Source organism: Seriola dumerili, unplaced genomic scaffold, assembly GCF_002260705.1.
Source record: "Seriola dumerili isolate Sdu_G_001 unplaced genomic scaffold, Sdu_1.0 BDQW01000003.1, whole genome shotgun sequence".
NCBI lineage: Eukaryota > Metazoa > Chordata > Actinopteri > Carangiformes > Carangidae > Seriola > Seriola dumerili.
In genome coordinates, this window is record NW_019174258.1 from 1,793,589 (window position 1) to 1,805,431 (window position 11,843).

The 11,843-nt window shown below is 38.8% G+C and overlaps 1 protein-coding gene across 1 annotated transcript; it reads left to right on the forward strand.

The window, feature by feature from the left end:
* Nucleotides 1-367: 367 nt before the first annotated feature.
* Nucleotides 368-11,645, forward strand: LOC111218505 (AFG3-like protein 1). Its single transcript, XM_022740843.1, has 17 exons — nucleotides 368-559; nucleotides 2,261-2,351; nucleotides 2,488-2,547; nucleotides 2,640-2,758; nucleotides 3,172-3,321; nucleotides 3,430-3,504; nucleotides 4,330-4,448; nucleotides 4,548-4,821; nucleotides 4,914-5,051; nucleotides 5,273-5,426; nucleotides 5,512-5,619; nucleotides 7,115-7,240; nucleotides 7,409-7,519; nucleotides 7,961-8,076; nucleotides 8,224-8,424; nucleotides 8,944-9,138; nucleotides 9,546-11,645. The coding sequence occupies exons 1-17, from the start codon at nucleotides 437-439 to the stop codon at nucleotides 9,771-9,773; spliced, it is 2,388 nt and encodes a 795-aa protein (XP_022596564.1). The 5' UTR covers nucleotides 368-436; the 3' UTR covers nucleotides 9,774-11,645.
* The last annotated feature ends 198 nt before the right edge of the window (nucleotides 11,646-11,843 follow it).

The window sequence follows — 11,843 nt, forward strand, 5'->3', positions numbered from 1 at the left end:
ACCACTACAAAGATATTCAGCAATTACTTTTTTATTTTATTAATACTTTTTATTACTTTTATCAGCATATATTTTATCAGGGAAGAATGCATTATTTGTTGTTAGTTTTAGTAAAATTTAAAATTTTGACTAATCACACATTTCAATAAATTGTTTATTCTCATAATTCTAACGCGATTTTTTTTCTTTTACTTTTTTTGTGTCTTATTGTTATTTAGCAGTTTCTTTATTTTTCAGTAAATATTTAGCATTTTAAATTTTAAACAGACAGAACACCCTTGATCTCAAGTGAAACCTCATTCTGCACTTTTGTAACCGTGGTCTCGCGAGATGAGAGAGATGGTTGGTTTTTGGGTGCACACATTGGGTGCACGGTACTTGTTGATGGCTCGGCACACAGTCCAGTGAGTGAAGCCGAGAGACAGTAGCTGAAAAGATGGGCCTTCTCTCTGTGAGTGTCGGGCCATTTCGGAACCGCGTGCGGACGGTTCGGACGTGGAGCCGAAAGTTATCCACAATTTCCGCTACTTTTCGCAGCAGCAGCAGCGCACTCCCGTCGGTACGGTGACGTTGTCATTGGTTTTCTTATTACGTCAACTTGCTACTGTTTGTAAAAAATAACTGAATGCAAACTTTTCTTTTACAATTGCTACATTTATATGCGTTGGGCAACAGTATATTGCGAAGTTGTATGACGGAGCTGGAGGTCTGTCGTAGGAAAGAACACAGTGTTCCTCAGTGCAGGCAGCAGGCCCCCCCTCCCCAAAAAACAACTGTAAACAAACAAACTGTAGCACTGTTTATGTGACGTTCCTCAGTTGTTTGTACTCTCGCGATGCGTCCGTTTGACAATGTTGAGTTTAGAAGTCCATTTCCTCAGTTTCATAATTTTGAAGGGGGCGTGTCTCGGTTCATTTGTTGGGGAGGGGGTGCTTTTATCCCATGCTTGTTCACTGGTATTCATTCATTCATTCATTCATTCATTCAGTTGCACTTAGCTTTAAAAATAGATCAAGCAAATGTTGATATCATAGTTAGAGTAGATGTAAAACTCGCTCATGTGCGTGAGTTGGCAGCTAAAAGTAGTGAACTTTTTGAATTGGAGGTTGGATTTCTCAGTGACTGTATATCTTCAAAATAAGATGTAGACTAGGTTCAATGGCTGAGATGAGGTATCTTTCACACTGCTGATCTGCTTCAGTGAACTTTCTGTTTTTTATTCAAGTACAACAATCAAACCAGAGAAACTCAAAGTTCACACTTTGCCCGATCACTACCAGATAAATAGCTGGTTCCTGACATCTTTGAGAATAAAGTTTACTGCTCAACATAAACATATCTTTACTCAGATATATATAAAAAGGTGACAAATTAAAGCAAAAACTTGAATAAATAAGTGGAGAAACATAACCAATGCAATCAATTAACACTCTTTAATTAAGCAATGAACACTCTTGTAAATCTAAGAACTACTGAGTAGGTCCAGTTGATTCCAATTTTGTATCAAGATGGCAAGAGGAAAAGATCTAAGTGACTTTGAAAGCGGGTTCAATGTTGGGGCAGTAATAAAAACAAAGTTGTTCTGAGTGATCATCTTTATCCTATGATGAAACATTCACCAGATCTCAACCCAACTGAACACCTATGGGAGATTTTGGAGTGATGTGTTAAGACAGTGCTCTCATCAAAACACCAAATGAGGGAATATCCGTTGCTCTAATGATAAATAACAATCAAATATTTTGTACTTGTTTGGAAGAGAAACATATTTTAGCCACTTCCACAAATGTTTGTAACTTTTAAAAATAATTTCTTTCATGTTTAATCTGCACGTGTGACAGATACATAAGGAACTACCATGTGAGCTGTATAGCAGCCGTTCAGTGTCAAGTATAAGTGGGTTATCTGCACCAGTGTTGTAATGACTTAATAAAATTAGTTAAACTGTGACAGAGTCCAGAGTGCCTGGGTTATAATGAGATTTCAGTAATCCTGTGAATAATGTTGTTTGGGGTTACTTGGAAGAAACATGTAGCTGGGCAGATTTCTCATATTAAGATGAAAGCTAGTGTGCATGATCGAAACCATGAGACTGAATTATCATGTTTTCATTTCATTTCATGTTACCATTTTACATTAGGTGTAACAGCATCTATTACATGTAACATGTGGATTTCATGCATGTCTTACATGTCTTTTCCCCAGGTCTTTTTATGGCCCTGCATTCACCGCTAACATATTCATTGTGTTTTTATTTCAGAAGATGTCATTAATCCAAAGGAGATGTGGAGGATTTTATCAACACAGTTTCTCACTTGCTCGGTTACTTAGCTCAAACAAACCGCCAAGAGGTAATGTACCTCCTAATGCTGCTTCTCTGCATAATGTAGTTCAGTGAGTGTACACGATGAACTAAACCTTTTTGGGTTGATGTGAGGCATTTGCACTTCATTGTTTTGTTTTGTGTTTGTTGTTGAATTGGTTTAGGATTCGAAAAGTTTTTCCCAAAGAGTGAAGAAAGCACTGGCGTCAGCAAATCAGCTGAAGGTGAGTAGTGTGTCATTACTGAAAGAACCATGTGTACGTCCTCTGTTCTCAGTACTGCTGCAGTGTATGATTTGCTGTCTGTCACTTTTTAGATGAAAATGCTAAAGAGCAAGAGTCTCTGGGAGGGGACAAGCAGGACACAAACGACGATGAGGACAAAAGACAGAGAGGAGGAAAAAAGGAAGAATCACACTGGTGGACGCAATTTCAGGTGCTAATAACTTGTCTTGTCTTCACATTGTTCATGCGACTTCTTAAAAGGCACTACACACAAACAGTGATGAAGTGGAATATATTCACTAAAATGTTGGCATCTGAGATCTTTAAATGTAAAATCTAAGCCTGATTCTACTTATATTACTCATTGGTGCAAGTTGCATTCTTCATATTTTAATTAGAAATAAAAACAGAAATAAGTGTAAGATGATTTATTGTTGTCCTTAAATCGTGTAGTACCATAATAGTCACATTCTACCGTAAAAAGGCTGCTCATAGTTTTGAGAGCACACCGCTGCCACAGCGTGAGAAGAGCGGCTTGTTGTTCATGCATGTTGACACAGCTTACAGAATTAACTACTCAGTCCATCAACTCTCTCTCTCTTCCGACATTTCTTTATCTTACAGGATGATTTTCCCTTGGATGAAAAATTAGTACGGAATCTTGCCATCGGTGCAGCAGGCATGGCCTCAGCTTTTCTGTACTTCTACTTCCGGGAGACGGGGGTCCAGATCTCCTGGAAGGATTTTGTGCATCACTACTTGGGCAGAGGCTTGGTAAGGGAAGAGAGTGTTTTGATATCTTCTGAACATGGATGTCTATTATCGCTCTATGTCTGTGTTTGCAACCATGTGGACAAATTTGTTCTTGTGCTGTGTACACAGGTGGATCATCTGGAGGTTGTCAACAAACAGTATGTCAAAGTCATTCCTGCCCACGGAGTGAACACATCAGAAGTGGTTAGTTGCAACAGTGTCGTAATGACTTAATAAAATTAGGTTAACTGTGACAGAGACCTGAGTGCCTGGTATATAATGAGATTTCAGTAATCCTGTAAATAATGTTGTTTGGGGTTGTTTGGAAAAAACATTTAGCGGGGCAGATTTCTCATATTAAGATGAAAGCTAGTGTGCATGATTCATACCAGCAGAACAAACCATGAGACTGAGGATTATAATGTTTCACTTTGTGCTTCCATTTTACATTATGTGTAACAACATCTATTACATGTAACATCCCAGTAAGATCCCATGCTCTAATCCAGAGTAAATCCATTTAGTTTCACTTTTCTTACATCTTACACCAAAATATACAGATCTACACACTTTTATATATAACTTCAGTGCACTTTATGAATGTGCATGTTGCAGATGCACCAAAGAGAGAAGACCTACCAGTTTATGAAATTACCAGGTATTGCTCGGCACTGATCATAATGAAATCTGACTGTAATGAAACAAATACTAATAGATGTAATTTAGGACCAGACCTCTGGCCTGTAACTGGACTGCATTTATCAACCAGGAACAATGCTAAGAAAGGTAGTAACAAATGCTAGAAAACATAAAAGTATCAAGAGCATACATGTTGAAACACTGCATGTTTCTTCTCACACATTCCCATTTGCGTCTGTTGTTCAAATAAAAAATACAAGACTTTGCTTTAGACAAAAAAAGCACAAGGGTTGCTCCATGACAGTTTGGAAGACACTTAAAGTAAGTATATAGGCATATTCTCTGTATACTGTATATTACTAGATGTTTTCTGTTGTCTGTATGTTTCAGAGCTATTTGTGGTTCAACATTGGCAGCGTTGACTCATTTGAGCATAACCTGGAGATAGCCCAGCAGGAAATGGGTCTCGACTCCCCAGTACCTGTAATCTATAGCACTGAAAGCGACGGGTGAGAAACTAGAATTTTCATATTAAAACAACTCCTATGCATACTGGATTTGCTCCTGTGGCTCCTGGTATAATTGAAGATCTATTTCTTTCTCCACAGGACACTTCTTTTTAGTGTCCTCCCAACCTTACTTCTGGTGGGCTTTTTGCTTTTTGCCATGCGGCAGGGACCAATGGCAATTGGACGTGGAGGTAGGGGGCGAGCAAATCCCTTTAGCATGAGTGAATCCAAAGCTAAGATAATCAAAGACAACATCAGTGTGCGTTTCAAGGATGTTGCAGGCTGTGAAGAGGCAAAACTGGAGATTTTGGAGTTTGTCAACTTCCTGAAGAATCCACGTCAGTACCAGGACCTTGGAGCCAAGATCCCAAAGGTCACTATCAAGCCCCACAGATATTTTATTGTCATTCTGTGCTAAAGTATATAAAAATTGAATTTCACATACTGTAACATCTTTGTTCTCAGGGTGCAGTGTTATCAGGGCCACCTGGAACTGGGAAGACCTTGCTGGCTAAGGCCACTGCAGGGGAGGCCAATGTCCCCTTCATCACCGTCAGCGGCTCAGAGTTCCAGGAAATGTTTGTTGGTGTGGGCCCAGCAAGGGTCAGTACTGGGCTGAATGCAGGACTTAGTCAAGGAGTCAGGAAACTGAATGATGGGTCACATGCAGTTTATGCTCCTTTTTGGCTAAATTATCTGTAAACCCGATATATCTTTACAGTGTTAAAGATATATACATAGAGACCATTCTACCTTTTCTGTCCTGTCTTTGTTTGAATATTAACTATATTTTTCTAATTTCTCTTTACCCTCTACGATACTAGATAAGGGATATGTTTGCCATGGCTCGAAAAAATGCCCCTTGCATCCTTTTCATTGACGAGATCGATGCGGTGGGCAGGAAGAGAGGCAGAGGGAACTTTGGCAGCCAGAGCGAGCAAGAAAACACCCTTAACCAGTTGCTTGTGGAAATGGATGGTAGGCAGTAGTTTTACTTCTTTCCATATTTGGACCTTTCTGCCATTCCTGGTGTAAAATTTCATAAGGCCTCTTTTCTTTACAGGATTCAACAGTAGTACCAACGTGGTCGTTTTGGCTGGCACCAATCGAGCTGATATCCTGGATCCAGCTCTGATGAGGCCTGGACGCTTTGATCGACATATATACATAGGTAAAGTATAGCATTTATCTGTTGTCGGCATCTTGAGCTGAGTATTTCTACTAATTTCTTGTTCTCTTTCTTTGTTCTGATAAATGGCTCTAACTAATTGCCACTTGCCATGTTGACCCTGCATTAGACACATATTATGTCTTATCGTACTACAAATATGAAGAGTTACAATGTCTGCAGGTTTTGATTTGCAATTTGCCAATGAAATGATCCATAATAACTTAGCTGCCATGACATGTCTGTCCTCTTTGGACCTGGAGTTTTATTCTTATTTCCCTTATTCTTCCCCACCAGGCACTATGCAACAAGTGCAATTCAGTGGCACTAATGTGCATGCAGACCCAGATTTACAGCTCAGCACTGGCGACAGCCAGGGCCGAGGGCATAGTGTTTTCGAGTTGTCCGTCCTATTCTCGTGAAGGCCATATCTCACTAATGCCTTGAGGGAATTTCTTCAAATTTGGCACAAACATTCACTTGAACTAAAGGATGAACTGATTAGAATTTGATGGTCAAAGCTCAAAGGCCAAGGTCCATGTGACCTCTCAAAACACGTTTTTGGCCATAATTCATGACTCTATACACTAATTATGACACAATTTCACATAAATGTCTAATGTTAATGATGAAGTGATGACATTTTATATCCAAATAGTCAAAGGTCAACTTCACTGTGACATGATAATGCTTTGCAAAAACACTTGTGGCCAATATTCACTGCTGTAACTCAGGAACTGGAGATTGTGACCATATTTCCTGCAACTTGGCTTGTTGGCAGAGGCAGTAATTCTATTTTTTTTGCCTGCTTCAGATGGATTATATTTACTAACATTCATACTCGTACTGGATGGCTTCCAAAAATGAGCTTCAAGCCTATTAGATTTGCTTATGTTCTGTTTTTTGCACCTGTTCACTTGTGTTGCATGCTGTGAGCTTTTATCTTTTTGTTTGAAATGGTTGATCTTTTTCTGCCTGCTAAGATCTAATTTGCTTTGCGCCAGCAGTGCTGGACAATGGTGGGCAGGGCAGTTTTCTCTCTGACAAAGAAAACTGGGTCAAAATGAGAGTGCTGGCTTTCTATAAAAGAAGGATTAGATAACTGGAGGCCAGCATGAGGGATGGGACACACCGTTCCTCTCTGTGTTGTTTAGTTTCACTTTTCCCTCAGTCTTTCTGTGGTAACATGTAAACAGTGTTGATAAAGTTGCTTAAAAACGGTCACATGACTAATTAATATTTGATCAGTAATTAGTTACATAACTTGTTACATCATAATGTCACTCATTAAAAAAATGTGTGGATTTAGCCTGCATGAATAATACATTGTGTTAAGCTCTTCTCATCAGGCCACAGGTTCAACCATTGCAAGACTCGATTTAATTGGTTCTTCAAATGCTCCTTCACACACACTCTCCTACCTTTGTGTCATTCCGATCTGTCAGTTTAAGGAAAGACTTGTAAACATCAAATGTTTTTTGTTTTCTTTTTTCTACAGGCCCACCAGACATTAAAGGAAGGGCATCCATCTTTAAGGTGCATTTAAGACCTCTGAAGTTGCACTCCAGTATAGAAGTAGAGGCTTTGGCTAGAAAGCTAGCTGCACTATCCCCAGGTTTTACTGGTAAGAACCAGAGATTTATGATTATGTTGCACACGCACACACAGCTCAGTTTTTATTTAAATCTAAAATAGTCATACAGTTTGTCTTCTCTATCCGTTTTTGATTTTTTTTTTTTTTTCTGTCACATCACAGTCTAACTTGATTGTGATGTCTTCTTGTGCGTCACAGGGGCTGATATTGCTAATGTGTGTAATGAGGCTGCTCTAATTGCTGCACGTCACCTCAACCAGCATATCAACACTAATCACTTTGAACAGGCAATTGAAAGAGTTATTGGAGGTAAGTAAACAACCACATTCATGCACGGTAATCATATAATGCCTTTTGGGTGTGGGTTATACACCATAATCAAGTTAGTTAGAAGTGACATCATTGGTCTTGAAGCAGTGAGTTTTGCGATACATTTCTATAATATGAAGTTAAACTTTATACTCTTAGTTTATATTGATTAATATTTAATATTGCTCCATAAATCTGAACTTGCAGCTTCGATTTCAGATACGGACTGTCTAACTCACATTGTGCTAATATACAGTATCTCATTCAGGCTACCCTATAAGGATTTGATTTAACATTTCTACTGTACTTACAGTGTGATTTCATGCATTACTCAAAGATAAAGTCTTTGCACCAACCCAAAGACATCTACTGTATGTCTGAAGAACACATCAACCCTGATAACTTACTGCCTGTATATTAAGACATTCTCCTTTCTCTCAGGTCTGGAGAAGAAGACTCAGGTACTGCAGCTTCCAGAGAAGACTACTGTGGCATATCATGAGGCCGGACATGCTGTGGCTGGCTGGTTCCTAGAACATGCAGACCCCCTACTTAAGGTACTCAAACCATTTCCTATTCCTGTTGTCTCCTGCACTGCTGCGTAACTTCATAACCTTCTTTGGTTTTATCATTTCAAGTGAAAGTAGGATCTCACCAAAACGATTACACTGATTATTAGATTGATTATAATGTACTCCCTCCAGGTGTCCATTGTTCCCAGAGGGAAAGGTTTGGGTTATGCCCAGTATCTGCCTAAGGAACAGTACCTGTTCACCCGGGAGCAGCTGTTTGACAGAATGTGCATGATGCTGGGCGGTCGAGTGGCTGAGCAGGTTTTCCTTCATAGAGTAACCACTGGAGCACAAGATGACCTCAGGAAAGTCACACAGTCTGCCTATGCACAGGTAATCACCACATTTAACAGCAAGCATGCTCATGGCTATGCTCGCTGTAAATACAGGCAGAAGGCTGAGAGGTACTGTATTTGATTCTGGATTCAAAGAGAAGTTGATTAATAATGTAGTAAGGATAATAATAATAATGATGTAGAGGACTACAGTCTAAGATAACTAGTGATTTCACTGTGAATGTTTGAGTTTTAGGTCAGATTTTCTTAAAACTATAGCAGCAATGTCAGCGAACAATTCATTATTATTTCAATAGAACTTCAATAACAAGTAGCAACTTGCAGACTTAGGGTATGCTTCCAACTCTCTGTGCAGGTGCTCAGTTAAAAGTCACTTAACATCTTAAGTAGGTCAAAGAAGTAGGTCAAAATCTTATTTTACCCAGAAAATAAGGCACATAACAAGTGGTTGGTTTGAAGTGAAGCAGCACCATTTGCTGTAATTGACATTTGCAGTATTTACAGACTATAAAAGTTCACTTGTCTCTTAACAGTGCTAATTTCTCTTCATTTTTAGGTCGTAGAGTTTGGAATGAATGAGGCAGTGGGTCAGGTTTCCTTTGACTTCCCTCAGCGGGGCAACATAGTTACTGAAAAACCCTTCAGTGAACCTACAGCCCAGCTCATAGACCAGGAGGTCCGTCTGCTCATAGATGCTGCTTTCCAGCGAACTCTTCAGCTTGTCAATGAGAAGAAGGAAATGGTGGAGAAGGTGAAAACTATTTTCACTGTGAGAACTGTTGGAGAGAGGTAGAGAGGAGGAGTGCAATCTTACCAAAGCAGCTCACTGAACAGTATGATGCAGCAGCTGGTAGCTTTTTTTTAAAAAACTTTTTCGAAGAATTGTGAGTAAGATGGGCAACATCAGCTACCTTAAGTTAAACAATTAGTTGTGGTTATTATAATCATTATTTTAAATAAAATAAATATAAATACTGCTATTACTAATGCTATTAGTTTTAACTTTTACTGATACTGCTGCTACACAGCCTGTTTTGTGTTTTGAGTGTGAATGAAAATCTGTTTTTGAAGTCTTCAGTAATAACGCATGCTGTTTGACGGTGGAGTTAGCCTAAATTAATACTGTTTATTGATTAAAATGCTGATTTTGTGTTGCAGGTGGCAAAATGTCTTCTAGAAAAGGAGATTCTAGACAAGGCTGACATGGTAAAGCTGCTAGGACCCCGTCCATTTCAAGAGAAGTCATCATATGAAGAGTTTGTTGAGGGGTTGGGGGAATTTGAAGAAGACACCTCTCTTCCTGAAGGGCTAAAGAACTGGAACAAGAACAAGCGTGATGAAAAACACTTGCAGGATCGGCAAAACAAATCAGCCCTTTACCTGTAGGTCCACGTGCTGCCTCATAACAAATATTCCACTGGATTTGGATTTGGATTGAAGTGCAGCACTGTCTGGTTCATCTCACTGACAGCTGCAAGAGGAGCAATGGTGATGTGTTGCACGGGTCTTTTTCGACCATGATTATGCCATTTGCAAAATTTTTATTGTGGTATTTTTATTGTAGTTTTTATTGTAGTTTTTATATTTAGCAGGAATTCCAAAAAGTCATCATTAATATCAGTACATTTAAAATCCAGTAAGCTAAAGACCTTGGGACAGTGCCTTTTAGTGTCTTCTGCGCTCTTCCTCTCACACTCTGATGCAGTCCCATAGTGTCCTACAGTGCAATAACTCTGACCAACACACTGCAGAACAACTGGCAGTCATGGTCAGGAAAGCTATTGAAAAAAAAAAAGAAGAGGAATCACCTGACCTTATGTGAAAGGTGCATTAGTTACATGTGTTATTTGGACAACATGCTGTGCTGGTATCATCATATGATGGCATCATATAGAGATACATTTTATTCTGAGGCTGGTTCTCCTTATACAACCTTACTCACTTTCAGTTTCACTAGGTGCTTATTCTTAAGCCTGTGGTACAGATTCCCCAATAGAATGAGGATGCAGTTTCAGCCACCACTTTGTTATGTTGGTGGCTGAATATGTAATATGTGTTTTCACTGAGTGGGGAACCAGGTTTCTTGTTTTCTTTCAGATTTCAAATGACTGTACTTTTAACTGTTTTTAAACTTTCTTCACACCGCAGTACAATGAAGACATTCTTACATTTCTGGGACTTTGTCTCAGCTGACATACATCAATACATTTTCATTCCCTCATACTCTTCCTGCAGACTTCAGCCTTCCTCAACCTGGTTCTCATTAATGTATCAGTAAAGGCAGTTGTTAGAAGTCAGTTTGTAAATCTGTGCACATATGATACGTTACAAATATTTTCAGATCACATGTACTTTATTTAGGTTGTTCTGTCATAGTAATAAGAGTCAGCATTGATGTAGACATCAGTAACTTAAGGCTGATAGTTAAAGCTAGCACTGGAAGAATGAAGTATTTAAAAACGACATTTCACGCGCTGCTGCACTACCTCACAGTCTGTGTTCTTTACTGCCTCTTAAAACATCCTCTGGACTATTCATTGATAGAAAGAGTCATATTTCACTCACACCGCTTTACTGTATTGAGTGTGTATAAAACAGATGAGTAATTGCTCAAAATGAAGTGAAGCTTAATTGGCTTTTCCATTAATGTGTTCGTGTGGCCCTCTCCCTCTGAGTACATTATAACCTTCCTCCAGCATTTATTAATGTGACAACAAATTGCTCCCATTCAGGGAACTATTCTTTCAGTAAATTGTGGGTAATTTTTGAATGTTTTCCTAATTATGAGCCAACCAAACTAAGCTAGATAACTATTCACATAGCATTCTCATTTCCTGTATTTGAGAACCACTCCTTGAAGGGCTTGTAGTACACTGTTAACTAAATGTTAATAGTCTCTGAATAATTAGGCCAGTTGCTCCTGTGTTGAGTAAACAGGTTTGAAAACTGGATCTCGGATTTGCTTGAATCACATTTTCCATTAAATGGTTCAGACCCCAACCAGCATGACACTGGGACATTTTGTCATCCAGATTTTTCAAAAAACCCTAATAAATGATGAGCAGGCTGGTTGTATATCAGCGTGTACGATAAATGTTGTGTGTTCTGTGCCTGGTTGACACTGTACTGTTTTTGCTTGATGAATATTCCTCTTTACATGTCAGCGAGGATTATCGGTTTTACATTGAGATGTGAAGACAAATGAAAAACATGAAATGTGAGGCTGTTGTGGCTCACACCAATATTAAACAGTTTTTATACTCCACTGCTTTGTCTTGTTTTTTTTCACAATATTTTCACTCCAGTGTGTGTGTTGACCAGCTTTTTTAGCGATAATTTACTCACAAAAATGTAAGGATTCTTTTGATGTAAGGTTTTAACAACATTTTATTCTGGCGTTAGTATATGAAAGATGTTCAATGTAAAAGAATTTGTGATTATAGATATAATTGCATG

Coding starts and splice junctions, on each gene's coding strand:
- LOC111218505 (XM_022740843.1), top strand. CDS start 437: ATGGGCCTTCTCTCTGTGAGTGTCGGGCCATTTCGGAACCGCGTGCGG. Junction 2,548..2,639: donor CGTCAGCAAATCAGCTGAAG/GTGAGTAGTGTG, acceptor GTCACTTTTTAG/ATGAAAATGCTAAAGAGCAA. Junction 4,822..4,913: donor TTGGAGCCAAGATCCCAAAG/GTCACTATCAAG, acceptor CTTTGTTCTCAG/GGTGCAGTGTTATCAGGGCC.